Here is a 26,550-nt window from a genome sequence, read left to right as displayed (position 1 = left end):
TCTCTTGCTTCAACACAACATGGATTTTTTTTGCTGAGATTGGGCATGGATATCAATAAAGGATCGAAATCCTTAATGAAAACCTTGCAATCCACGAAGATCCTAAGCTGAAAGAAAAGCCAAGCCAGAGTCACATCGCTAGCGGATTTTTTAGAGTAGTGCAGTAAAGAAAGAGCAGCTAAAGCAAAAAATAAATACCAAGTTGTCCTCCATCTGATCAACCAACAGGAGGATACATAAAAAAAACCAGATAAATCTACTGCTTAGATTAATAACCAGATAAGCATATGTGCTATATGCACACCACTTCAAAACTTTTAAGAACAATTGACCGCATTCTAACCATACTGCCGTAACTAAAGTACCAAGGGAGAACTACAACTGAGTGCTGCAGCATGTACCTACAAAGAGCCAAAAGAATCCCTTATCGTGTTTGATTTTTCTTACAAAAAGAAAACTATCTAGGAAAGAAAAACCACTATAAGCAGATAAAATGGTGATGACACAACAACATAATTATGCCCCTCTTTGGTGTGTCCATGTCTTCCTATCGTTGTTTTAGTCGATCCTACGCCTTCGATCAGAACTCAAGATAGCTGACAGAAAGCATTATTGTGTCTTATCTCCTTTATACAGAAAACAAGTATTCAACCAGATCAAAAAAAAGTTAAAAATAATTTCCAGGTCTGTATCAGATTTGGAACTACCTGCGATCCAACCGAATCAGACCAACTCACCCAGCAATCATCCATGCTCAACTTTATGGCCATTCGAACGAACATGTCCTGGGCAAGACCATTCTTCGGATACGAAGAGGAGGTTACAAAGCAGGTTCCCGTCGCTCCATCGCTGAGTCGAACGCCGCTCGCGAACTCGCTGAGCGTGTAGTACCTCCAGTCGGAGACATGCGCGATGCAACGACGCTGATGGGCGAGGAGGCCGGACCTCCTGAGCTGGCCCACCGCCGCCTCCATCTGCGGGATGAAGCGGCACAAGAAGGCCTCGCCCGTGAGCCGTGGCGGGATCAACGCGGAGACCGGCACATGACATCTCCCGTACGGCATCCTCCGCGAGTGCGAGCTCGCCGGGGCGCCGAGGCAGAAGACGGCGAGCGGGTCGTGATCCCACGCGGTGAGCAGATCCTCACCTCATCAAATTGGTTGCGGGCGCGCACGCCGAGAGGAGGCAGGGCGCCGCGACGGCGAGGCCGACGCATCGGAGCTACGCCCAGGTGGACTCGACGGTGAGCAGATCCTCATCTCGTCAAATCGGCAGCGGGCGCGTACGTCGAGAGGGGGCGGGGCGGCGCGACGGTGAGACCGGGGCATCTGAGATTCGCACAGCCAGAGTGGACGGGTAAAGGGGGGCGGGACGGTGGTGTGCACCACGATACAATGCAGCGACGTTGGCACCGTCGCTCGCCGCCGGTCATCCCTGTCGGAGTGTCGGCCGCTCGCCTCCGCTCCTCCCTGGTGACCAGTCGCGCTGCATCCATCCGCTATGGTCAATCCCTCCGATGCGGAACACACGGTTCAAGCGTCACATCTATGAGCTGACCGCGCACCACCACCGGGCTGCTCGCCCGCGGACCCCTGCTGGCCGCCGCCGCGTAGAGCCACCCTCCCTCAGTAGTTTTCCATAGTGAACCGCCGCCTTTACCATGGTTCCCACAAGACACAACCATCTCCATCCTTGCGACCTCGCCGCCTGCTGCGCTGCCTGATAGAGAGGGGGGGAGAGTACGCGAGATGAGAGAAGGAGCACCATGATCCAGAGAGAAAATCGAGGTGAGGAGGACCGGTCATGCATCTTACCATCTCATGCGGTGGCGGAGCTGGAGCGGGGCGCTATCCATCGAGATCATCGGGTGCCTGGAGGTTTAAAGAAAGAAAACGAATGAGGTGCGGGCCGCGGGGAATAAACCTTAGTCAAAGCGGTGGCACGGGAGCCAACAAGATATCGCTACACCACCGCTCAAACAGTCACGGTACCATAAAAATTGCTAGGCAACACCGAAACCGCACACAGAAAAAACACCACGGTAATTTAGAAATAGGCTTAAAATTCTGAGAGAGAAGAAGTTTGTTGCTCTATAATATAGTACTTATTAGTTGGATCTATCTCGGCTGATCCGAGCAGCTACCAGCCAGCCTCGCTGGGAGATAGCGCCGACACTAGATCCTTCCCGATCCTTCACTCTACCATATTACCAGCTGCCCATCTCTCCTGCAGCAATAACTTTTCTATATTTTTCTTTTTTATATAGTCCATCTTTTCTTCGATGTGCTAACAAACATAGCCCACTTCTGTTATAATGATTGCGGCACTTTGTTGTGCTCAGATTTGTTGGGTGATGTATTGCTAAACTTAAAGCCGTGTTAACCATTTCAATTCTTTTCTGCAGCGTGCCATGTATATATTTCAATAATTAATCTACACAAGGTCAGTACATGAAGATGTATTCATCATATATGCGTTGCAAAATGCCTCTTTTCTTCTATGATAATTCTTTTCATTTAGTATTGATTCTTGAATCAGGAAGGATGCATCACGTATGCGCAGTGCTGCGTATGTCTGACCAGATGTGACAATCAGAGGCCAAAATAGATATTTCTAGGAAGGATGGATCAGGTATGCCTGAGCACACGTGATAAACAGTTACAATAGATATTTCTGCTACACCGTTACCTTCTACGTGACTATGTAAGTATATGTCTATTATTTCTATATTTGTATTTGAATATGATTTCTACCTACAAATTATTTCAACTTTAATTGTGTAAGTCCCTTCTCAGTTCTCACTCATGATGCACAGGTGATCAACACACTATAATTATGGGTTTGTTGTCAGCGGAAATTCAATTGGCTCCCGGGTGCGTATGCTCCCTTTACCAAAAAATCATATTTCGAAATTTCGAAAAATTTAACAAATTTTTTTACATGTACATCTTCATAATATATGTTCGTTCGTCTAGTTTCACGAAAAACCAATATTTTTTCTGGTCTATGTGAAAAAGAGAAAACTTATCTTGTGAAAAGCATTATTTTTAGCACTGAGTTTTATCTTTTTTACACACGTCACATGACAAATCAATTTTTTACGAAACAACTTTGTGAGCGTGTAGCACGAGAAGATGTACATGCAAATATTTTATTTCAATTTTTTTGAAATTCAAAATATGTGTAAGATACATTTCAAAATAGAGGCCATATGCTCCCATGTTTCAAAACACCACAATTCAATTCGGCTCCCGAGTGCGTATGCTCCCTCTACTAGGACTATTAGGACTATTATACATAAATATAGTGTTTATATGGTTTACCAATTTTAGCTAATTCAATTTGGAAATAAGCATAATTTTTATAGACTTCATCTTTTTCATACATGGAAATCATCTCTAATGTCCGCGGCAACGTGCGGGGAATCAACTAGTTTTTTTTATATTTGATGGCTATAAATTAGCTATGTAGATATTTTAATTAAAAAATGGTGACATAAATAGCTTGTATGCAAGGATACATCAATAATGAATGTTAGTGGGGATGACATGAATATTTGATTGGCTAATGAAATAGATGATGTGGATGGCTTGCATGTAGAAATAGACTAACATTAATTACAGTTAGTGGGTTTTTACTTTATAAAAAGTATAGGAAGTGGTGTTTTGGAACATGGGTGCATATGCTCCCTATATTTTGAAATGCATCTTACGTATATTTGAAATTTCAAAAAAATTGAAACAAAAAGTTCGTACGTACATATTCACGTGCTACGCGCTTACAAAGTCGTTTCATAAAAAAATCGACTTATCATGTGACGTGTGTAAAAAAGATAAAATTTAGTGCTAAACATAATGCTTTTCACAAGATAAAGTTCTCCTTTTTACATAGACCACAAAAAATATTGGTTTTTCGTGAAACTTGACGAATGCACATACATTATGGAGATGTACATGTAGAATTTTTTATCCAATTTTTTTAACATTTTGAAATATGTTTTTTTGGTAGAGGGAGCATACGCACCCGGGAGCCGAATTGAATTTCCGGAAAAGTATAGATAAATGAAACCAACCATGTGCATTTACAAAATCCAGACATAAAATATAGCTTCCTTTTTCTTTTTCTCTAGTTTATTTACTGCCCATGGAGGAGTATGTACTCCATGAGCCAAAACGCCGTGCCCGGAAAACGAAAACCGTCTTCTTACCTCTTCAATGCCGGCGGTGATGAGTGGCGGTACAGTCGGTGCTGGCGGGGGCGGCGGATCCCTCGATTGCCGCAGCTTCTGGAAGGCCGGCGCGCACGAGGGCCCCTCCGCGCCCATCCGCGAGTTCCATGGTTCGTCTCCTTTCCCCCTCCTCTAGTTTCCCCTGGTTTTTGCGAAACCGCGACGTTGCTGATGGTGTTAAGTTTCATGCTCGCAGATGGGCTGGAGACAGGGGACTTCGACCGCGCCCGCGTACACCCCAAGTTCCTCCACACCAACGCAACCTCCCACAAGTGGGCGTTCGGAGGTTGCCTCCCACACCCGATCCTTACCCCTCCCGTTCTCTAATTTGATCTGCTTTTCCTTTGTGGCTGATGAAATTGGTTCGTTGAATTGTGAGACTTAAGTTTGTTATAACAAAGGGTAGCAGGTAACTGGAAGAATTATACCTCAGTAACTATGCGCTGTGCTTGTCTTGCTGCTAGTACCATGGATGAGTACCAGTACTGCCACTCTTTTGATTGCAGGCTACATGTAGTAGTTTTTGTTAATCATATTGAGAGGGGGAGCTTTGTATGATCTTGATACGTGACACTGAACTATGGCCCCCATTTTGTTAGCCGGACATTAATACGTCATCTTCAGTTAGCTGAAACGAAGGATCCCTAAAACCAGATGCAACAATCATTCTCTGCTACTTATGCTCGATTTTTAACAAAGATAAATTGGGTACTTTGAGTATTGACTATGTTTGAAAACCATTTGCCATATCTAGCCTGAAGGGTGATGCTGGTTTATCTGAATTTCTCGGTTGCACCAATGCTATAAAACACATGCTATCCATGCTCCTTCGCTATTTCTTTTTAGGGAAAAATATATTTGGACCACTGAGTTCAAATCAAACGCTTGTTGTTGGAGTGTTTGCCGGGTATGAAAGTAGAGCAACTGGATGGTGTGGCACTTTTGATGACATCTCTTCTTTATGTTTAGTGTTCAAGATACTCGTGCCGCCATGTAAAATATTTATCTGATAAAGTCTCTTGTTTTGCAGCTATATCTGAACTTCTTGACAATGCCGTAGATGAGGTTTGTGATATTGTGTATGAACTTCATACATTTAGCTTCAATGTTGTTTAAGCCCTAAAATCGTCCTATTTTTTTTTATTGATACAAATGTTGCAAATAGATGTAATTATATTCTGATCTGATGTATGGTGTCCCAGATCTGCAATGGTGCCACGTTTGTAAAAGTGGATAAAAGCATTAATTCGAAAGACAATAGTCCAATGCTAGTTTTCCAAGGTACCCAGATTCAGTATAAAATAAGAAAGTGAGCACAACTTGAAAATTGCTTCGGCGATAGATCCTTCACGCTCCTCTATTAATTCCTGCTTTCTTGGAGCTGTTCTAACAGATGATGGAGGAGGAATGGACCCTGAAGGGGTGCGCAAATGCATGAGTCTAGGATTCTCAACCAAGAAATCGAAGACAACCATTGGCCAGTGTATGTTTCATTTTGTTTGTATTCAAAGATTTAAATACTTTCACTAATTTGTACTGGTTTTCAAATAGATGAATACTTACACTGCTTTGAAAATTCTGCATTCTACTCTTTGAAGAGAGGGTATCACTCCCTTCAGCTCTTGAAAATACTATGTTTGAGACACGTCTGCAATCAAACTTTAGAAAAAAACCTTTCAACATCATCATAAATATTTACATTGGATACTTGAAAAAATATGTGTAGATTTTCTTAAGTGCCTTCATCGTATAGTAATTTTGTTGGGTTGTTTGTATTCATGTATATTATAGTAGTGAAAAAAATTTAGTCGTCAGAGTTCCACTTTAAGGCCATGTCACTATGCAAAACATCATGCTAACTGGAGAGGAAGTTGAAGCGGTAAGTGGATGGAATGATAATGATCTTCAATGGGTGTGTGAGCGTAATGGGAACATCAGCCATTTTGGTTGGTTCGGGACAGTCATGGTATTAAATTACTTTGCACTGTTTGGCTGTGATATGAATACAATGGAAGCTTTGACATGCACTTATGTTAGCCCACAAGACTGCATCAAAGGTATCAAACTGAAAAATCATTTGACAATATTTTTATATATCAAATGCTTAAGACACCGATACAAAATAAAAATTGGAATAAACATCATTTCCAATAAGACACTAATACAATAAACTATAAAGACAGCATAGTCTTTCAAATTTTGTTGCAGGACAGACTTATGAAGGCCCAGCATGGTCTTGCAAAGCGACTTCCTCACCAATCTTATCTATTTCCACTATTTGTGAAATAAAAATTGTATAGTAGTCATAACTATTAAACTGCATAATTCATATGAACAAGATGTCATCCAACCACAAGTTCACGACCAAACAATTGAAATAAGGGCTACAGCCAAGTGCACTTATCCATATGAAACAAGGAAGGAGTGGTTCGGTAGCACAATCCAGTTGCGGCAGGGGAGAGGCGGTATTGGCTGTGACCAGCGGCTGGATTCGTTTGTGCAGGATCTGATTATGGTCTATGGTTACCAAACACGTGTAACTGTTTGCAATCACACTATAAACGTAGAATGGACAGAAAACTCTGAACCAAGCACCTTCTTGGTGTAACTTAATGGGGAGACTGAAATGGGAAGTAGATGTGGCATAATCTTAGTTTAATTATTTCCTTTAGAATCCTGCGTTGCTTATGATTTTGTGTCAAACTGTTGTACAGAATGGTGTCTTATCTGATGGTATGGGCATTGCTTGATCAGTTTGCCTTTAAACCAATAAATGCATCTTTTTTGTTGTTAGCTTACATTGGACTGCGGTTCTGGTGTAAGGAATGCAAAAATATTGTTTATCCAAGTCTAAGTCGTGCCTGGAACATCTTGATGTCTAAAAAATATCCATATTGAATGATGGTTTGATTCCTCAGCGCCTCTTGGTAACTAGATTTCAGAAACCTTTAAATAGTAAGATTTGCTACGGTTCTTAGGCTCTATTCCTCACAAGAATATATATGGCCTTCCCTTGTATCACCGATTTACAGCTGGTAATACACAACTCAAGCTCTTCATTTCTGGTGTAAAATATTCATGCAATTTCAAATCTGAAACATTCTTGAGAGTTTTATGTCAAAATTTCTAAGAAATCATGTATACAGTCGCTTTATGCTTCTTTGTTGAAAACACTTGTTGTGCCTATTGTTTGCTACATTCTGACCTTCTGCCACTACGCAGACGGAAATGGCTTTAAGACGAGCACAATGAGACTTGGTGCTGATGCGGTTGTTTTTACTCGTGCAGTGCGCGGAAGGTATTTCCATTTCAGTCCATCCTGAATTTTTGGAAGAGCTCATGGTATTTTGTTGAATCTTCTGTATTTATTGATTATTATCACACAATTTGTTTGTCCTGCAGTAATGTTACCTTGAGTATTGGTTTGCTCTCTTACACTTTCCTGAGGAGAACAATGAAGGATGACATAGTTGTTCCCATGGTATGTCAAGTTGGTCCAGTAGTGTATCTTTCATGCAGCCTTGCCTGTCTACAGCTGACATTTCCCATCACTGTTACAGCTCGATTTTGAAGTCCGAGATGGCCACATAGTACCTTTGGTTTATGGTTCACAGGGTGATTGGGATAGTAGCCTAAAGATAATACTTGACTGGTCCCCTTTTTCTTCGAAGGAAGAACTGCTAAAGCAGGTGACTTTCATCCCAAACATTATAGTTATTCTCCATTGGTAGTCTGAAACTAAGTAGTGAACTCTACACTAGGGTTGGAGAGCTTTGGTGCTCAGCAGCAGGGTGTATTATATGGTTTAAATCAAACTTTGTAGCCAACAACGAGATCTGCCTATGAAATGAAATATATTGTTCATCTCTTTGTCTCTCTTCTCTCCCTACATCTTTCTTTTCCACCCCTAGCCTCTCATTGTTACGTTTGTATCTACCAAATTGTGTGCCTCTGATTGCGTGATCATCCGATTCGGGTTAGGCTATCACAGTTACTCCCTCCTTTTCTTATACAAGGCCATCTCATATCTTGAGTCTATCTTTAATCATCTTGTATTTCGAGTCTATCTGTAGAATCAAAATATGAGGTGGCCTGGTATAAAGAAAAGGAGGAGCAGCGGAAGTAGAGTTGGGGCAGCACGTCGATCAACTGTAGTTGTACTACCTTCTTATCGTGGATTCCCTTGTACGATTCATCTGACCGTCGTAGGGGCAGAGCTTGCAAGGTATCCAACGTACATGGAGGAACCTCGTGTGGCAGGTTGCTCGATCCGATAGTTTGAATCGGGCGTGGGGGTTGTGGTGGCTAGTCTGTGATTTGCAACCTTCCCTTTGCCCCGAGTCCTGAGATATATATTGTTGAGCTCAAGGTGAGTAGTTGTCATCCTTGTTTGATAGCTTCATCTCTCTTTCTGATCTCGGGATACAGATTCCATAATCTGGTTAACAGTTAACTTTAGTTGCATGGCCATGCAATTCTGAATCTGATCACTCGAGAGGGCTCAGATTTCCAACATTATAAACCAGCTGAACCCACATTTGTGCTAATCAATCTTGACCAGCACTTGGAGTTGTTCCTCTAGCGACATGTGCTGCTTCAGGTGACAACCAACTCAAAATAAGCAGCTGAACTCTTAAGTAACTCAATTGTTGACTGGATGCTTAGAGTGAAGCTTATCGGAAAGAATCTTTTCCTCTCATTATACCATACCATTAATTTACCACCAGTGTAACATGCATATTGGATGGTACATGCAGTAATTCAGTGTCGAGCCAAAAGTAACACTTAGTAATATAGTACTCTGAACAATGCATCTGGTGGTACTTATGTTTTCTATGGTACGAACAAGCGAATAATGATATAGTTTGCTGTTATCTTAGGCAACGTATCCTATGCATCCGGTGCTTGTGTGCATCCTATGCATCCATCCGTCCTCGGCCCTTTGATCGAAATCGCACACACCATATCAGAACTGCTACCAATTTACAGTTACACGCCCGCTTGACATAATAAAGTCACAAGAATCTTCCAATAACCTCCTCCCAGCGATTTTGTTCCTGCTTAATAGGATGAACAGATCGATTCAATTAATACATGATACGCCGGATTAGATGAATTCTATACACAAGACCAGATCGCAAATCGGCGACGACACACTATTAGACCGCACAAACGAGCTAGTTGGCTGCCGGCCACTGCACATCGGCGTGGCGACAGCGCCGGCGGTGGAGAACAGGAGACCACATGACGGCAGCAACAACGGCGGAGGACAGAAGACCACATACGGCAGCGGCCAAGGCAACCGGCAACGACGGAGTCCACACAGCGCACGTGGCCGGTGACGGCCAAACATGGATCCCGAAGGACCCGTAACATGCATGAAACCTCACCTGTTGTCTACAGACTACAGCTAATCAAAACTACTATTGCGTGTGCATATGATCCAATGTTTAGGCCAGTAGACTCGTTACTTGTTCTTCAATTCTCGGATGCATGCTGCAAGTCGTGTGTTGTGTGGCAACCGCCCACAGATCATGGCCATGTTCATCTTTTTCAATTAGAGATCTGTTCTATCTATGACTAGCGAGAGACAGCGGCGTCAGGAGGGGGTTATCGCAAGATTTTTGTGACTTGACTGTACAAGCGGGGCGTGTGATTGTAAATTAGTCACTATTATGATTTGGTGTGTGCGATTTCGATCTGAGGGTCCAGGATGGACGGATACATGGATACACAAAAGTAAGGGATGCATAAGATACGTCGCTGTTATCTTATACTACATTTTACTTTCTTGTCTTGCTGTTTTCCAAAGTGGTACCCAGAATGATTTTTGTATGGTTGTATCCAGGCAGGCAAGTATGCTTGGCAGTGATGGTTTTTATATGTTAAGTTGAATTTAGTATAACATTTTTTCTGAGGCCATCACATAACCATCTGAACATGTGATTAGCGTTTGTCAAGAAACTGGTTTTGTTTATACATATGTACTGATATTTTTTCCTAAAAAGATGTACTGATATTATTTTGTGCATTCAGTTCGAGGATGTAGATAGTCATGGAACCAAGGTGGTGGTATACAATTTATGGATGAATGATGATGGCCTTTTAGAACTTGACTTTGAGGATGATGATGAGGTTATTTGCTCATACAATACTCTTTGCAAGCATTTACCTCTGCGTATTATTATTTTTCTTGGCCATATTAATCCTATCGTGAAAGAAAAATGGTGTATAATGTACATGAATAATGATTTCCCTTATAATTCCTGTGCAAATTACTCAAGGAAAGAAAAATAGAATTGCTCTAGAGATAAAATACTTTCTACATTCACATGCACTATCCTCACTGTAAGAAACTAGATGCCCGCACATATGCATGTACTGATTTATGTGTGCTTGTTGCAGAGCAATTTTCCATCTCTAGGAGATTTATACAAAGCAGAGCTGAACATGAATAAATGTAGTTTTATTTTTATTTACTGAACATGGTTATTTTCCCCACATTGCCTACTTTTCAGGACATATTGCTTCGGGATCAAGGTCAAACCAGTGGGGGAACAACAAAGATCCAAAAAGAAATTGTTGAGCAACACATATCTCACAGACTCAGATTTTCATTGCGAGTAAGTTTTATTTTATATTCTGCACTTATTTCCATACAGCTTACATACATACCTGTTCTAATAGAAATTTACGATTGCCCATATGCAGGCATATACGTCCATCCTTTACCTTAGGAAGTTTGAGAACTTCCAAATTATACTAAGAGGAAAACCTGTTGAACAAATAAGCATTGCCAATGAGCTGAAGTTTAAGAAAGTAGTTACTTACAAGCCTCAAGTTGCCTATGATTCTCAAGTGGTCAGTGCGCGCACTTGTACAATATCTATTATTTTCATCAGCTATCCCTTTTTAGGATATTCTCGATGTGAACCATCGCGGTGCCATCTTGCAAAGGATGGTGTTTGGGTTAGTCTTGATGGTAAGCAATTGGATAACTACCTTGCGGAAGATGGCATGCCTTGAAGAAGATTAGAGTATAGAAACGGGAGGCAGACATAGATTGGGATGAGAGAACTAGATGGTTGAGAAGTAGCAAGTACCGATGGAAGCGACTTATGTGTTGCTTCTTCCAAAAGATCAGAATGCCTATCTTATAGAGTACTACTAGGATTTGGGTTCTTCAACTTCTATTCTATCTCTTTGCTAGTTCTCCTTCTGAACCATTCCCACACCACCCTTTTTTGCTAACTTGATGAACTACCTCTTAGCCTCTAGCATTCCTAATGGACATTGTCTTCCTTGACTGTTTACTTGTGCCACTCCCTTTGATCTCCCGATAGACAATTTACAATGTTACCATAATGTACCTAGGGTAAATAGAGAATGAGAGATAGACCTGGGATAATTTAGGTGAGAGGGGAACGCTTTATTGCTCAACCGTTTGGAATACAAGGACATCCCTCATATGGAGGACCTATCTATCTTTTAACCCTATATGTACTGGAGCTCTCTCTTTACATAACTCTTCCCAATTGCTTCTTCTGTTGCTACTACTACGTAGGAGGTGCAAACAGCAAGAGAGCTGGCTCTGTCTCTTTAGTGCTGGAAGCATAAAGTGAGGCTAGACCTAGCTTGTTTGGAAGCTTGAGCCATCTCATGAGGGCTCGCTAGTTCAAAATAACATTTGTGAACATATCAAAGGGCAATAGCACGAGAACATGCCATATAGGAGTAGTAACAATGGGGCACTCATGCATTCGCAAAGGGCCATCAGAATGTCTTTGAGTTTCCTTAAATTATGTGAAGATTTTCAGGCTTTGAACATTTTTTTATTTGGGCTGAAACCCACCATCCCTTGTCTTTCTCTTCTCTTTTCTTTTATTTTGGAATGAATGGGTGCTCGCCCAATAGCCAAGCGAGTCAGCCCAAACAGCCTCTCTCTCCTTTTCCAGTTGAATTATTTTCTGCATCGCCCGCCCACTGCATATTTGTTAAACCGTGCACATCAAAATCTTTGCCCGCCCACCCTCATGGCCACTCGAAACCCCATGACTTAGCTCTCTCTCTCTCTCTCTCTCTCTCTCTCTCTCATCACTCTAATCCCTACCTACTTCCTAGACATGACTGCCCTACTTCCTAGACATGGCTGCTGCCCAATCTACGTTGTTGGCTCTACGTGCCCAAACCATGCCATATGTGGTCAACTTGCGGATGCCAACTTCAAGTTGGAACGCAAGACGGAGGGAATAAAAAAGAGAAGTTATTCTATTTTGAAGATTGAAACTCTATAAAACCAAAAGAAAATCCAAAATACGAGAAAATTCAAATAGGCTATTTGGAACATTTTGTACCTAAGAAAAATATCCATGTTTCCAAAATAGAAATTAAAATAGCTAAATAACTCCTCTCTAGATAATTTAATTAAGGCATTTGAATTAATTTAAATTAGAGACAAATATTGTTTTGACTTTACACTGCTATAACATCCTTTTTTAAAATAAAAAATTCCGATGCTACAACTAATGGTGATAGCTAGTGCAGTAACCAGAAGTGGAATACCACGCTAGGCCCATTGGATCTTTTAAGGGAGAACACAAACAAGAAGACTTAAAGTCCATCGACTTATCTCAGGAAAGGTGTAGCTGGTGAATCATCATTGTCGTCAGCTTCTCGATTGTCCATTGGCTATCTCAGGGAAGGCGTAGCTGGTGAATCATCATTGTCATCAGCTTCTTGTTTGGTGCCTTGTTAGTAAGGGGTCAGTTCCGTATTTGCGTCTTGTATGCGGCATCAATACTAGATTTTCCCCTTCCCTATTGTGTGGCTTGACTTGGGGCGAACTAGCTCATGGGTTGTACACCCACCAATAGCTTAAACACTCAATGTGGGCTTGAGAGCTGTCTTAGGCATGGCTTATTAACACACCGATTTGGGTCTGAGCCAAGCTTGTCTCTAGCCCAGCCCAAGCGACTCGTGAGGATCTCTCCTCCTTGCAATTATACTGATTCACTTCCATTAAGAGCACTCTTCTACTCTGTGCTAGCTGCTAGTACATGCTAAGTGCGTCATCTTAAAGAGTCCACCACTAGAAATCGAATGTGTCTCATGAATCTTCCATACCCAGAAGTCCTTGCCAGTGAACTAGAAACTTCCAGTCATCTCCACATAAGCATGCCTTTTGAACCTTCATGGACACGTGTTACATGGAACCATTGGCAAGTGGCAGAGAAGGTCCACTCATTAAATTAGTTTTTAGCTTAGCTAGATGAGTATATTGAAGGCTTGAACCTACAAAGATGGTCAATGCCTTTTTTAGCAATTCTCCAACGTCTTGTTTAAATATCTTACTGTGAAATGTTTCCTTCAGTTTTTTGCAAACAATATTCTATTTTTCGTTAAATCTGCATATCAATTGGAACCACAGGTTTCAGTGAAGGTAGATATTGGCTTTGCAAAGGAGGCACCTGTTTTGGGCATTTTCGGTATGAATGTCTACCATAAAAATCGGCTAATCATGGTAATCACTGTTTAGTTCTGAAATATTCTTTCAATTTCTTTTGCCATCATTGTTTTTTTTATGCGTTCATGTTCCTTAGATCTCATCTCAGCATTTAGAGACTATGCTACCCTGATACAATTGGTCTCACTGAGTTTTCCATACAGCGAGTACATATGTGTATGTATAGATATAGAAGATAGTACCTCCTTTTCAGTTTATGAGGCACACACATATTCATAGATCATTAGTTCGACCAATAATAATGGTTTATATTGTACACAAACTATACGATTGAATTTCCGATTTGAAAGAAGTTTCTAATGGTATAACCGTATAACTTTTGTTGCATATTCACCTATTGTTGGTCAAAGTGATGATCTAGGGATACACATGTGCCTTATAGTTTTTTCTTTCGAGAAAACACAAAAGACTTTTCCGTTATTGGAAAGGCAGAATTTTGAGTTACAATCCTCCTAAGAGGCATCATACATATAACATTAGAAGATGAGAACATGGAGTGCTTCTAGTTGCTATTTTGAAACCTTAATGGAAATCACCAAATGACAAATATGTGTGCTTCTTGTATGCCGTAGATATTTTTTTGTGACCATGGTTTAGCTGGCAATATAGTCCGTCTAATCCTAACTGGTTTTATTAACACTTTCAGGACTAAGAATCTAATTTGGATGTATCCTGTTGTTAAACTGCACCACCAGTGCTTCTTTTTCCTGAACCTCACTACTAAAATATTGAGGATGTCTTATATTTAGACCTGTTGTGTAAGGAATATCAAGCTGTCAGTAGAAAAAGTTATCAATATTTTCTGAATGTTACAGTTTCATAACTTATGTTAAATGATGAAGATGATTGTGTTACCATGTTCAAATTCGTGTCTGGCCATCTAGATAGAGTTCTATTTATAAAATTATAGTGCATATAATTTGGGATGGAATTGAGTTTTGTAAAAAAAGATCATTTGTTTGCAGCCATTCTGGAAGGTCCTTCAAGAAGCATCTAGTAGAGGGAGGAGTGTTGTAGGTGAGTTTCATATGTAAATACTGTCACTTGGTTACTTCGTTTCTGTTTGGGATGACACATGTCATGATTTAGGTGTACTCGAGGCAAATTTTATTGAGCCGGCACATGACAAGCAGGATTTTGAGAGGACTCCACTATTCATTCGGCTAGAAACAAAACTAAGACAAATTATCGTTGATTATTGGTAAGCACCTTTGAGGGTTTGGTTTAGATGTCCCTTTTTTTTTGGTTTTTGCACTAGGAAATAGCATTGTGGCTATGAAGTATATGCTACACCATGCGTACTTGCACCCCTTTCATATTGTTAAAAATTTGTGGCTGACTGTGTACGGTGTGAACATCAGTCTGAAAAACGGGGTTGAGAAGTTTGCCTGTACGCTTTATAGGACGTAATTTATTTACAAGCGTAGGTAGTACTATAGCAAATTGTCTTTTCAAGATTAATATTTTTGTCTTTTCGCAGATTAATATTGTGCCCTTATGTTCAATAAACAGAGCGTACAAGTGCTTGGCACTCTAGTTCTATGTGGCCTGACAAATTCCCAAGAGGTTAGAAGCCAAGTAAAGCCTGGCTTCCGTAGCCCTTGTAATCTCATTAATTTATTTCGGTAATAATTGGTGACACTGCAATAGTACAAGTTAGTTGGGCTGGGCCTCGTAAAATCGGGCAAACCTGTTACATTGGACGTTTTTCACCATTTCTCTGTGACATGACCTTGTTCATGTTATTTGGACCAATAAGATGCCTATCTGGCCAATTTTAAGAACACTACTGGGCTTGGGACACCCATCATGCACCAAATTGTTCTCATTTCATTTCTCATAATGTAAGACAATGGTGTATTTGCAGGAAAGAAAAATGTCATCTAATAGGTTACCAGCCAATTGATCCAAAATTGAGATCCCAGTATAAGGCTGCTCTTAAAGGTCCAAGTGGTCCTGGTGGGAAGATTCAGCATAAAGCTTTCACTGCTCGGAAGACTGGAGAGCATCTCTCAAATTTGCTGCCGGAGACATATGATGATGTAGAAGCTGTTAGACTGACAGCTAATGGCACAGGTAATAGTAGTATTAATTTTATTGCACAAATAACTTCCGTATAATACTGTCATAGCTATTGCATTGTGTGCTGAAGTGTTAAGCATTATACTGTCTGCAAGTCCTTGAATTCATATAGCTGAGTCTAAAGTCTAAGATTTTGAAGCAAGAACATTTTGCTTGCTTGAAATGGTGTTGTGTTTCTGCTCAATTGATGTCATCGTCCAACTGAATAATGGTGTAAAATACTGGACATGGTGATGTCCCACTACCCTTTCTTGGCAAATCTTACTATTCTACTTGCTAAAAGAAAAATGTGTCACGAGCATAAAATTTTCATGCAAGCAACGGGTGTGGTGGTGTGTCCCTCTATATGCCAGTGGGCATAACAGAGGTTGCCTGATTGGCGTCTGTTTTCTATTTTTTTGCTACTCCTTGTGTAACAAAAGGTGAAGCTTTTGGATTTCTGTCTGAAGAATTTTTTCTCCTATTAAAAACATATCAAAGCTAAACTAATATGGAAGCAAAAACTTCTTGGAAAACCCCCGAGAAGAAACCATGGTGGAATGCCAAGCAGCACGTGACTGAACCAGGACTTGGGCAATTAGGCCATATCCGGCATTGCTGGTTTGGTGGAGGGAGTAGTATCATCTAGTATAATACACAACGTTCTTTAACAACCTTGCGTTATCTAATTCTTGTTTGTTAAACAAATAAGGCTTGGACTTCGGAACAAAAAAGCACATCTATGTAGACATATTAAAAAGGAAAATTTATGACATAAATACACTCAGTTCTTTTATACCAATTTCCGAACTGGCAATATATTTTGTATGTAGCCCTTTAGAGTCACAAGGTAGGTTGTTTTAGCCCTCCCGGCTCTTTCTTAAAACATAAGCCATTTCTACTCAATGAATCTTGGCATATTTTGTCTTATTTTGCCTTTTTAAAATTTCGTCAGAAAGTGATTGAAGGGCAATGATGTAATTTTATCTACAACGTTAATTGTTCTTGTTAAGTCTAAAGCGACACTCATTGTAACTCTGAGGGAGTATTATAGGGTTACGTTTGGTCTCTTATCTCTATGTTAAGTTCAGTGTAGATATTTTATCCCGAGATTCTACCAGTTGTACTATATTTAATATTTTCTTTCATTCCCTACATTTAACATGGCAATATTGTTCATTAAATACATCGCTGATTGATTATCAGGAAAACAGTTGGCTCGTCCAGCAGGTCATAAAGTAGGAATATTGTACTGTCTGAAATAAGTTTTTCTCTTATTTATCTGAGCATCGTCTCAGTCAATATTATTTCTATCATTTATTTGTTCGTAAAAAGCTAAATGCTGTTTGTGAAATATAAACCTGATATTTTTTTATAGCCAGGCTTTCTCTACGAAATATGATTTTAAGGGGTGGAGTTTAATCTCTTACCACGCTTACTCGTGAACCATGGTCAAACAGAGCATTAACTTTTCTGCTTTTTTGTTGTTTTCCTATGACAATCCAAATATCTTATTAATTCTACTGATATATATTCAGTTCATGCTCTTATTATTTTAATTTGACCAGGTTCTGCTTTACATTCGTCTGGGCAAGCACAAGAAAACAGTATGGAATCAGCAGGCTTAGAAGAGGTTTGTGCCTTAGGCTTTGAATTGAGGCATGTTGTCCTTGTAGGTTTTTTTTCCGACATTCTTTTCTTGGACCCTTGCTGTCATAGCTCTTGTGGAAGAGAACATTGTGTTTCTGCTGCCACCTTCTTCAGCAATGAATGTTGGGCTTACAAAATAACCCTTGTAAGAACGTTCGATGAAGTCCTAAATAACCTGCCCTTATCTTGGTTTCCAAAAGGTTAAATATACATGCAGCCATTTTGATACTTTTTCCACCCTAGATAGAATTATACTTTTGACTTCTTAAGTTATGCTATAATTCTTTGTAATCAAGTATAACACCCCTCCGAATGTATTTTAAATGTACTAATTCTCATCTAATCTTTTTTTATCTCTTGTGGCATTCAGGATGTAGTAGATATCAGCTCTCATGGTGTACTTGATCCCAATTTAAATGAGAAGTTGAGTGAAGAAAATCTGGCTCTGTTCACAAGGTAATGTAAATAACGACGGGTGAGTTTACGTAATTGGGTTAAATTGCAGCAAAATATTGTCATATGTATGTAATAAGCTGTAAGCCAAGCTCCAGCAAGGCAGTCTCTGGTTGACTTTGACACAAACTCAAGTGGAGGTTGAGAAACCGCAACTCTGACCAAACTTGCGCTCAACCCATGAAAACTCAGTAGATATGAAGTACTCCCTCCATCCTAAAAGGGATGTCGCAGATTTGTCTAAATTTGGATGTATTTATACACTAAATCGCGTCTAGAACCCAATTTCAGGACGGAGGGAAATTTCGAATCAATGTTAGAGGCTGAGAGACACATGGTCCCTCAGCAGCCTTCTCCGCAGGATGGCCAACTTCAGCAGTGTCTTGCTTAACCTATCAACCAACCTACCATCAATATGGAATGAAGGAACTCAAGGGATCAGCATCCTCTTGGGAAGTGTACCAAAGCAATTAGAATCCAATTCCACCCTGATTTTTTTTTCGCGAAAACGCAAAAGCCTTGCGTTTCGATGCATTGATAGAAAAGAAGGTTATATGTACAAGCCCGAAAAACGGACGAACACCACGCCGTACAACTCGACCCAAGAAAAGGAAACCTAGTCTAGGGAGTAGAAGGCGCACACCCCGGGCTCCCGCGTCCGCCCAAAGCCGCGCTTCCGTCACGATGTCGTTGAATAGGGTCTTCACCGAAGGCCGCACGTTGTCGAAGACCACCGCGTTTCGATGCTTCCATATCCACCATGCCGTAAGCATGATAACCGACGACGTGCCTTTGCGTAGCTGGCGAGGGGCGGTCCGCACCGCCAGGGACCACCACTCCGCGAAGTCGCCCTCAGCCATGGGAGGGCTTGAAGTGGATCGGATCCAGGACAGCACCTCAAACCAAACCATCCTGGAGAACGAGCAGCCTGTGAGAAGATGGCGCATGGTCTCCATGGACTGGTCGCAGAGCGGGCAGTTGGGGGTATGCGGTAACCCCCGTCTGGCCAGTCGCTCCCCCGTCCAACACCTGTCAAGACAGGCCAGCCACAAGAAGAATTTCACCCTTGGCGGCGCCCAGGATTTCCAGTTCAACTTCCAGAAGCCTGCAACTATCGCCCCTTGGAAGAGGGCATCATAGCAAGAACTGGATGAGTACTGGCCATCCGTCGTCCAACGCCAAACCATCCTGTCCGGGTCCGCCGAGAGTTGGGTGTCCCTGAGCCGGATCCACAGCTGCACGTACTGCCATAGAGCCAGAGCGCTCGGTGCCCCTACTATGTCAGCGATCCAAGTGCGGTCCATCAGGGCTTGGCGGACCGTACGCGCCTTTCTCCGGCGCTTTGGTACCAGCGCATATACCTCAGGCGCCACCTCCTTCATGGCTTTGCCGTCCAGCCATCTGTCTTCCCAGAAGAGGGCGGATTCCCCCCTGATTTCATTTGTGCTATTAGACAAATCATTGGACTGTGAGCTTAGGGTTGTATGACTTAATCAGCCCGTTGTGACAGTGTGGCAGCAGTTTGTGCTCTTTGGGAAGAAAGTTACTGCTACCTTAAGATTTAGTGCAGTCTGGCTGAACTTGAAAATATTCTTTACAGGCGTGAAGATCTTCGTCAACGAGATACACAGTTGAAGCAGACGGTATGCCATACATTTAAATAGATAAGTTAGCGGTGGAGATCATATTATGCCACCTGATTAGATCTGATTATTCTTTGTAGATAGGTGAGCTGGAGCATGAACTAGAGGAAACAAAAAGGAAGTGCTCTCAGCTTGCTGCTGAGCTGCAGATACGGAAGAGCCAGCAACAACTACCTTACAAGTGAAGGTTAGTTCGGCTATCTCTGACTGGTATAATATTTTTCTTGGCGCATTGGACAATTTCTTTGCTGGTATATACAATCACAGAAATATCTGCACATAAAATGACCAAGCTACACGTGAAAGCTTAAAATGCATAGCCTTCCTTGATCTCATCTTCAGTCTCTGCCCTGCATTCTAGTTGGCAACACTCATGGCTGGTATCCTGGTAAATAACACTGCAACTCTAAAAGTAATAATGTTAATTCCTAGGTACAGATAGTATATATATAAGTACAAGAGTAGCTCACTTGCCCACCACGTCTTCCCATACTGCGCCTGGTAAAATCCCTTCAAACCAGGTAACTGTGTGCATGCATACTTCAAAGCATGACATCAACAAAGATTCTATCGATTCTGAGTTATCAGAATCATTTATCTCTCAAACTGTGTGCCTAATAGACATCCTTTTTCACCATTGACTTTGTTACTATTAGATCTTTGAAGTTAGATCCCATGTTGATTTGTTTTGATGACTTTCTTTCCATCAGTAATTGCTAGGTTATAGTCACTTGCTTATAAGGTATGGATAAGTTATAAACTCTTGGTAGTACTAATAGGTTATGGTCACTTGGTTACCAGGTTTGCGGTTATTCTCCACCCAAGTAAGAATTGCATGATAGTACTTCTATGTCTGATACCATCTCTTATTTGTTGGTAACACTTCAATACTCACTTTCTGAGATTGCATGACATTGCAGTGTCTAATAAATTCTAAATTACTATCACTCTGTTCCATAATATAAGCCGTTTTAGCAAACTATGGAACGGAGCTAGTACCTGGTAACCGTACACTATTAGGCTGGTAGCCGTTCACTACTAACATTGCAGCTGTCGTATCATAATCTGGTAGCCGGTTGCGATATTTTCTTTCTTCAAAACATAATAAAATGAGATATTGCTTTGAAGCCCTTGTTGAGGCTGAACGGTGAATACGGACCGCTAATTGGATTACGATTTATGAGATAAACCATTCTGAATTTTCGGATTTAGCAATTAATGTTGATGATGTCAGCATGAGGTAGCAGATTCCCTACACATGCACACTCTGTCCCTTACAGGAGCTGGGGCTATTAGAAGCAGGAGTGCTAATCTGGGCATGTTGCCCAAATTAAATTCTCCGATTATATGATAGCTTCATGATTATTGATTTCTTTGGGCAAAACTTCTGCATTGTTTGAATTTTTGTTAGAGGATCAACACACATGTTTGTACAGCTTATCTAATGAGGTTACATGGGACTTGATCCAGTATTTCGGTTCCAATCATGCTTCATTCTTGATATATGTGAGGTTATCGGACAAGCCAGGGCTTTATCTTTTTCTGTAGTGCCAGTTGCCAAGTGTTTCCTCTCTAGTTTACTTCTTTGGAATGGCCTGTGCTTTAGATAGGTCAACAGAAATACTTGACTATTCTGTTTGTAAACATGAAGCAAACTTTATTTTTCAATTGCAGCAATACGGAGGCCAAGTAGGATGCAGAGTATCTGTCACCTGTTAGATCGAAAGAGGCATTGCGAAGCCAAATGGGTTCTTGAGGTACAGAAGGACTGATCCTACTACAGCTATCTCCTGAAGAAATAATAACGTTGAGGTGCTGTTTAATTTGGATGCATAGCCAAGGAAGTTCCTCAAATCAGGATAGATAGACACGGATGCTGCTCTTGGACTTGTGTTGGGCTGAAATTCCGTCTCCTCGTAATTAAGTGGTTGTATAGTGCTTAACCACTTTATTATTTAATTGCTTTGTAATTATTGTTCAGGTTATATATGGATCCCACATAGTCACATATAACCCTCACCAGGGAAATCTTGGGAATATTGAGGTATAGCCATATTTATATTACATGTAAATGTCACACGATTTGCAACACGTTGCATTAATGATTTAATGTGTACTGTGAAGCAGTCTTGTTTTGTTAAATGGTTTAGCTAGGTTTGCTGAGGGGGTAACTAGCTACTTAATGAGTAATATTTGATAGGATAGCCAGCTGATTAACAAGCGAAGTTAAGGGGTTAACCAGCTAATTAACAAGCTGGCCCTAGCATTGATCAATCCATATAAGTATGCAACTGAAGTAGTGGTAGGCCCTTCAGTTCATCATACAAGGACAGTTGTACAAGCCACTAAGTATTTTTGTCTGTTTCTACTAGCCAAGTATTGAATAAAGAGGTCACAAAATTTTGCTTTTGCAAAACATAGTGATCGGGCAGACTCCATTCGAAATCCAGTCAGTAGGGCACAGTAGCAGTGACTGTTCTATGCCTGGGGTCTGTCAGAATGGAATGGACATTGACGAAGCCGGCTTGGCTCAGCGCTTCCTCCAAATCCAGCATGTAGTACTCATCAAGAAATGGTTCAGTGCTCTTCATCAGAGTGAACAAAACGGGTGATAGTTCCTGAAATGGTAATAGCTTATTAGTATCAGTTGATGTGAGAACCAGGTGAGGAACAGTACATTCTGCTCAAGATTACCTGAAGTACTTTCGATTTTGGCTGCCATGAGTACAAAAGGAATTGGAGTTAGATAGCTGAACCTTTTCAAAATATTTGTGTTATCAGGTAAACAATGTAGGGAAATCTTACTGAGTTATCTGTTAAAGCGATGGTCCCTCCTGGGCGAAGTAGTCTGAATGCTTCCTTCGCTAATCCGATTATTGCTCGTGCTGGACACTCGTGGCACTGCAGATATTTGTAGAAGTAGAATTGCAGCATTATTGTGGTTTTCGAATATCCATTTTTCACTACCTAAATAATTCTTTCTTGATAAAAGCTGACTTCCATTTACTGAGTGCTAGTTTCCTGTGTAATTTATTTTTTCTGAGTGGCTAGCGCATTCATGTAACTGAACTCCAGAATCAAAACTGTTGTTTTGCCACCTCAACATTCTCAGTTTCTATCTTCCTCTAAAAGAGCATGGAACTGTCCAATAAAAGAGCTAATTATAGGCATATATGAACTGTCCAATAATTTGGTCTGATAGAAATTACCACATATGCAAGGGAGACAACATCAAATGAATCCGAGGGCAACCCAGTTGCTTCGCCGTTTGCATGAACCCAACGAATAGGATTTTGCCGAGACAGCTGTTCTTCCTTTTGTGCTGCAACGGCGAGGAAGTAGGGTGATAGATCTAGTCCCTTGATCATTGAAAAAGAAGTTGCATATCAGCTATTGCGTGTAGAAAAATCAAGCATCATCCATATGCAGAAAGATAGCTAAACGTTCTCTTAGCAAGATTAATGGAGATCGTCAGATCGGACAGAGAATGTTCTTGAGCAGGTTTAATCACTTACAACAGCTTTAGCCGAAGGGAACCTCTCAGCCAGGTATCTGGTGCTTACTCCAACAGAGCAGCCAATGTCCAAAATGTCATTGATCTGACAGTTCCTCCCCGAGTACTTGAGGTGATGCTCCTCAATCGCATTCATCCAGTTTCCGCGGACTATATTGTTTGCTTCTTGGATCGAAGTAGCCTCCGGTATAGCCCTCTTTGCAATCGAAAAGGTTGCAGCCTCGGCCTCAGCTGCAGCCTGCGTCGTTCATGATTAGCACGAGCGAGAAACACGAGCTCAGACCGTTCACATTGCAGTTGAACAGATAAACTGCATGTCTTCTGGAACATATGTAGAATGGCGACAGAATATCCACCAAAACTCAACCGAAGCTCAACAACTTGCAACTCAATGGATTAGAGTGATCGTATGTGCAGAGAGAATAGAGGGGACAAACAATTACCAGCCATGATAGGTTCCCCTCGTCATAGGCGTGGAATGGGCTCAAATAATCTGCTCAAGATAAGGGCGTTAATGCATCTGTTTCCTTGAGATTTCAACATTGTGGTCGGTCAAATCATTGAACCAGAGCATGAAGTTGTAGGAATATAATGGTAATCTTCGGGCTGTAAAAGTGATGCGATTGATACTAATCAGCTGATGAAGAAAAATAAGGGTGGCAGTGATGAACTCACAGTCAGGGTAGACGATGTTGGGGTCTCTTATTCTCTCGAACACCTCGTACACGTCCGACTCCAGCACCTTCTTCGTCATCTCCCTCCACGGGATGTTGGACTTCTCCGCCGTCCTGGACAATCATCCATGGCTTCGTCACCATATCCACCACCACCACCACCACATTGCTGACGGAAAACCCAACAAGTAGTGGCGTGCGCGCCTACCTGATGATGACCTCGCGGGAGGCGAGTTTCATGAGGGAGTAGAGCGGCTTGAAGGCGATGAGAGCGGCGACGAGCCGCGACACCGGGGTCTCCCCGGACCACGCTGGCCGCTCCAGCGCTCCCTCCTGCGGCGCGGCCCCGGTCACGGCCGCGACGACGACCGCACTGCTGAGACGGCGCCGACGGCCTCCCCAGCTGGTTTCTTGTTGATGCCGCCGGAGGCCGGCGGTGGCGCCGGCGCGAGCGAGGATGCCTGCCATTTTTGGGGAACTTCTCTCGGAAATGTTACACGGTGGTTTTGCCCTCTGGCCGTACCGGGGCTCCCTCGTGTGGCCGGGGTGATGGCCGCCTTCGATTGGCGCTTGGGATTGTGTTGCTAATCTGCAGGGAGACTCTGTACCCAATAGAGTTCTGCCATGTTGGATGCCTCGTGGCATTTCGAAGGCTTTCAGTTTTGTTTTCGTGTATATTGTATCTAAATTCATACCGAAGAAACTTCTGATGAGTGGAGCGAGACCGTCGCCGGTACGATCGATGCCACCATCTATATATACCTCTTGCAAACCGTCGGCTAGGGTTTATCAGATTATAAGATAACTCGCGGTGTTTGTAAACACCTTCCGATATTGAGAAGTTTTGCTGGCCGGCACCCGTTTGCTCTCTTATCCAAATCGGTAGCAAAATTCGAATCCACATAGCCTGCGAGTCCCTCATCGGTCGTGCCAAACTTCAAGCAAGCTTTGCATGTGCCACGAAAGTACCTAAAAATTCACCGAACAACTTTTCAATATTCTTTACCAGGATTAGCCATATATTGATTGATCAAACTCATAGCATAAGACAAATTAGGGTGAGAACAAACCATGACATATATCAAGGATCCAACGACACTAGAATATGAAACTCGTGACATGCCCTCAATATCTCCATCAGTACTAGCACATTTCAATGCTGACAATTTAAAGTGAGGAGCAATAGGAGTACTAACAGATTTTACATCATGCATATCAAAACGTTGAAGGACTTTCTTAATGTAATTTTTCTAACTAAGAAATAACACACTAGTTTTTCTTTCTTTTGTAATTTCCATACCTAGTATTTTTTAGCAGCACCAAGATCCTTCATTTCAAATTCACTACTTAATTGTGCTTTTAAAGTAATAATCTCTTTCTTACTCTTGACAGCAATCAATATATCATCAACATATAACAACAAGTACATATGTGATCCATTAACAAACTTGATGTAAACACAGCTATCATACGGAGATCTCTTAAAATCATGGGCAAGTATAAATGAATCAAACCTTTTGTACCACTATCTTGGGGTCTCTTTCGGATCATAAAGTGACATCTTTAACTTGCAAACAAGATCCACCTTACCAGGCACAACAAATCCTTCAGGATGGTTCTTGTATATCTCCTCCTCGAGTTCTCCGTGCAGAAAGACAGTTTTCACATCTAACTGCTCAAGCTCAAGATCATGTATAGCCACAATATCAAAGAATGCACGATTGGAACTATGCTTCACAACCGGAGAGGATACATCATTATAATAAATACCTGGACTTTGGCTGAAACCTTTTGTTACTAAACTTGCCTTAAACTTTGGAGGCTCATTAGGAGAAAAACTTTCATTTCTTTTAATATCCACTTACAGCGGACAACCTTCTTTTGTTTAGGCAAGCGCACAACATCCCACGTGTCATTCTTGTCAAGCGATTGCATCTCTTTTGCATAGCAGAAATCCACTTCTCGCGGTCAACAGATGCAACGGCCTCAACATATGTAGCAGGTTCAGTATCATGCTCCACCTGTTCAGCACAACTCAAAGCATAATGTACAAGATTACACTCTTCAGTTAAACAAGGACGTGAACCTTTGTTATGCCTCAGTCTATCAGCGGCAATGGAAATATTTGTTTGCTGCAAAACATGTGGTCAGTGCTGAACAACAGTGTTCTCATTCTCATCAACATCATTTTCTTTCTCCTCCATGTGCTCCACCTGCACGCTAATTCTCTGGTTCTCATCATCAGAAACATCAGAAAAATCAATAGCATCAGAAACATCTGTAGGTGAACTCTTATAAAACATGATAGCCTCATTAAAGACAACATTCCTGCTATGTAAATCTTGCTTAGTTTCAGGATTCCATAACTTATATGCCTTAACTCCTGAACCATAACCAAGAAACACACACTTACCAGTCCTGGGCTCTAGCTTTCCATTATCAACATGTGCATAAGCAGTGCAACCGAAAACTCTCAACTGTGAATAATCAACAGTGAACCAGACCATACCTTAATAGGAGTTTTCTTATCAAGCGGATTGCAAGGTGACCTATTTATCAAGTAACAAGCGGTGGAGGCTGCTTCTGCCCAAAAACGTCTATGCATACCATCATTGGACAAAATGCAGTGAGCTTTGGAGATGATGGTTCTGTTCATCCTCTCCGTCACACCATTCTGTTGAGGACTGTATGGGATGGTGTGGTGCCTAACAATGCCTTCGTCGCTGCAGTAATCGTTAAAAATAGTAGAACAAAACTACATGCCATTGTTAGTGCGAAGTAATTTAACTTTCTTTTCTATTTGC

General features: G+C 41.5%; 2 protein-coding genes across 2 annotated transcripts; one reads left to right on the top strand and one right to left on the bottom strand.

The window, feature by feature from the left end:
- The first annotated feature begins 4,176 nt into the window (after positions 1 to 4,176).
- On the top strand, positions 4,177 to 21,684 carry LOC124650537 (protein MICRORCHIDIA 2-like). The gene is made up of 20 exons (XM_047190049.1): positions 4,177 to 4,338; positions 4,425 to 4,514; positions 5,259 to 5,293; positions 5,431 to 5,509; positions 5,622 to 5,711; positions 7,451 to 7,526; positions 7,631 to 7,709; positions 7,789 to 7,917; positions 10,265 to 10,363; positions 10,747 to 10,851; positions 10,940 to 11,089; positions 13,656 to 13,748; positions 14,717 to 14,768; positions 14,841 to 14,952; positions 15,619 to 15,827; positions 17,381 to 17,445; positions 17,833 to 17,918; positions 19,516 to 19,558; positions 19,639 to 19,745; positions 21,233 to 21,684. The coding sequence occupies exons 1-19, from the start codon at positions 4,215 to 4,217 to the stop codon at positions 19,741 to 19,743; spliced, it is 1,821 nt and encodes a 606-aa protein (XP_047046005.1). The 5' UTR covers positions 4,177 to 4,214; the 3' UTR covers positions 19,744 to 19,745; positions 21,233 to 21,684.
- A 100-nt stretch (positions 21,685 to 21,784) lies between these two features.
- LOC124650538 lies at positions 21,785 to 24,235 on the bottom strand. The gene is made up of 8 exons (XM_047190050.1): positions 23,955 to 24,235; positions 23,748 to 23,860; positions 23,516 to 23,565; positions 23,074 to 23,310; positions 22,768 to 22,917; positions 22,364 to 22,459; positions 22,253 to 22,273; positions 21,785 to 22,176 (listed from the first exon to the last, which is right to left on the bottom strand). Exons 1-8 carry the CDS (start codon positions 24,212 to 24,214, stop codon positions 22,009 to 22,011), a joined length of 1,095 nt encoding a protein of 364 aa, XP_047046006.1. The 5' UTR covers positions 24,215 to 24,235; the 3' UTR covers positions 21,785 to 22,008.
- Positions 24,236 to 26,550: the final 2,315 nt, after the last annotated feature.

This window comes from Lolium rigidum, chromosome 4, assembly GCF_022539505.1.
Source record: "Lolium rigidum isolate FL_2022 chromosome 4, APGP_CSIRO_Lrig_0.1, whole genome shotgun sequence".
Lineage (NCBI taxonomy): Eukaryota > Viridiplantae > Streptophyta > Magnoliopsida > Poales > Poaceae > Lolium > Lolium rigidum.
This window is presented reverse-complemented; position numbering and strand designations above follow the sequence as displayed.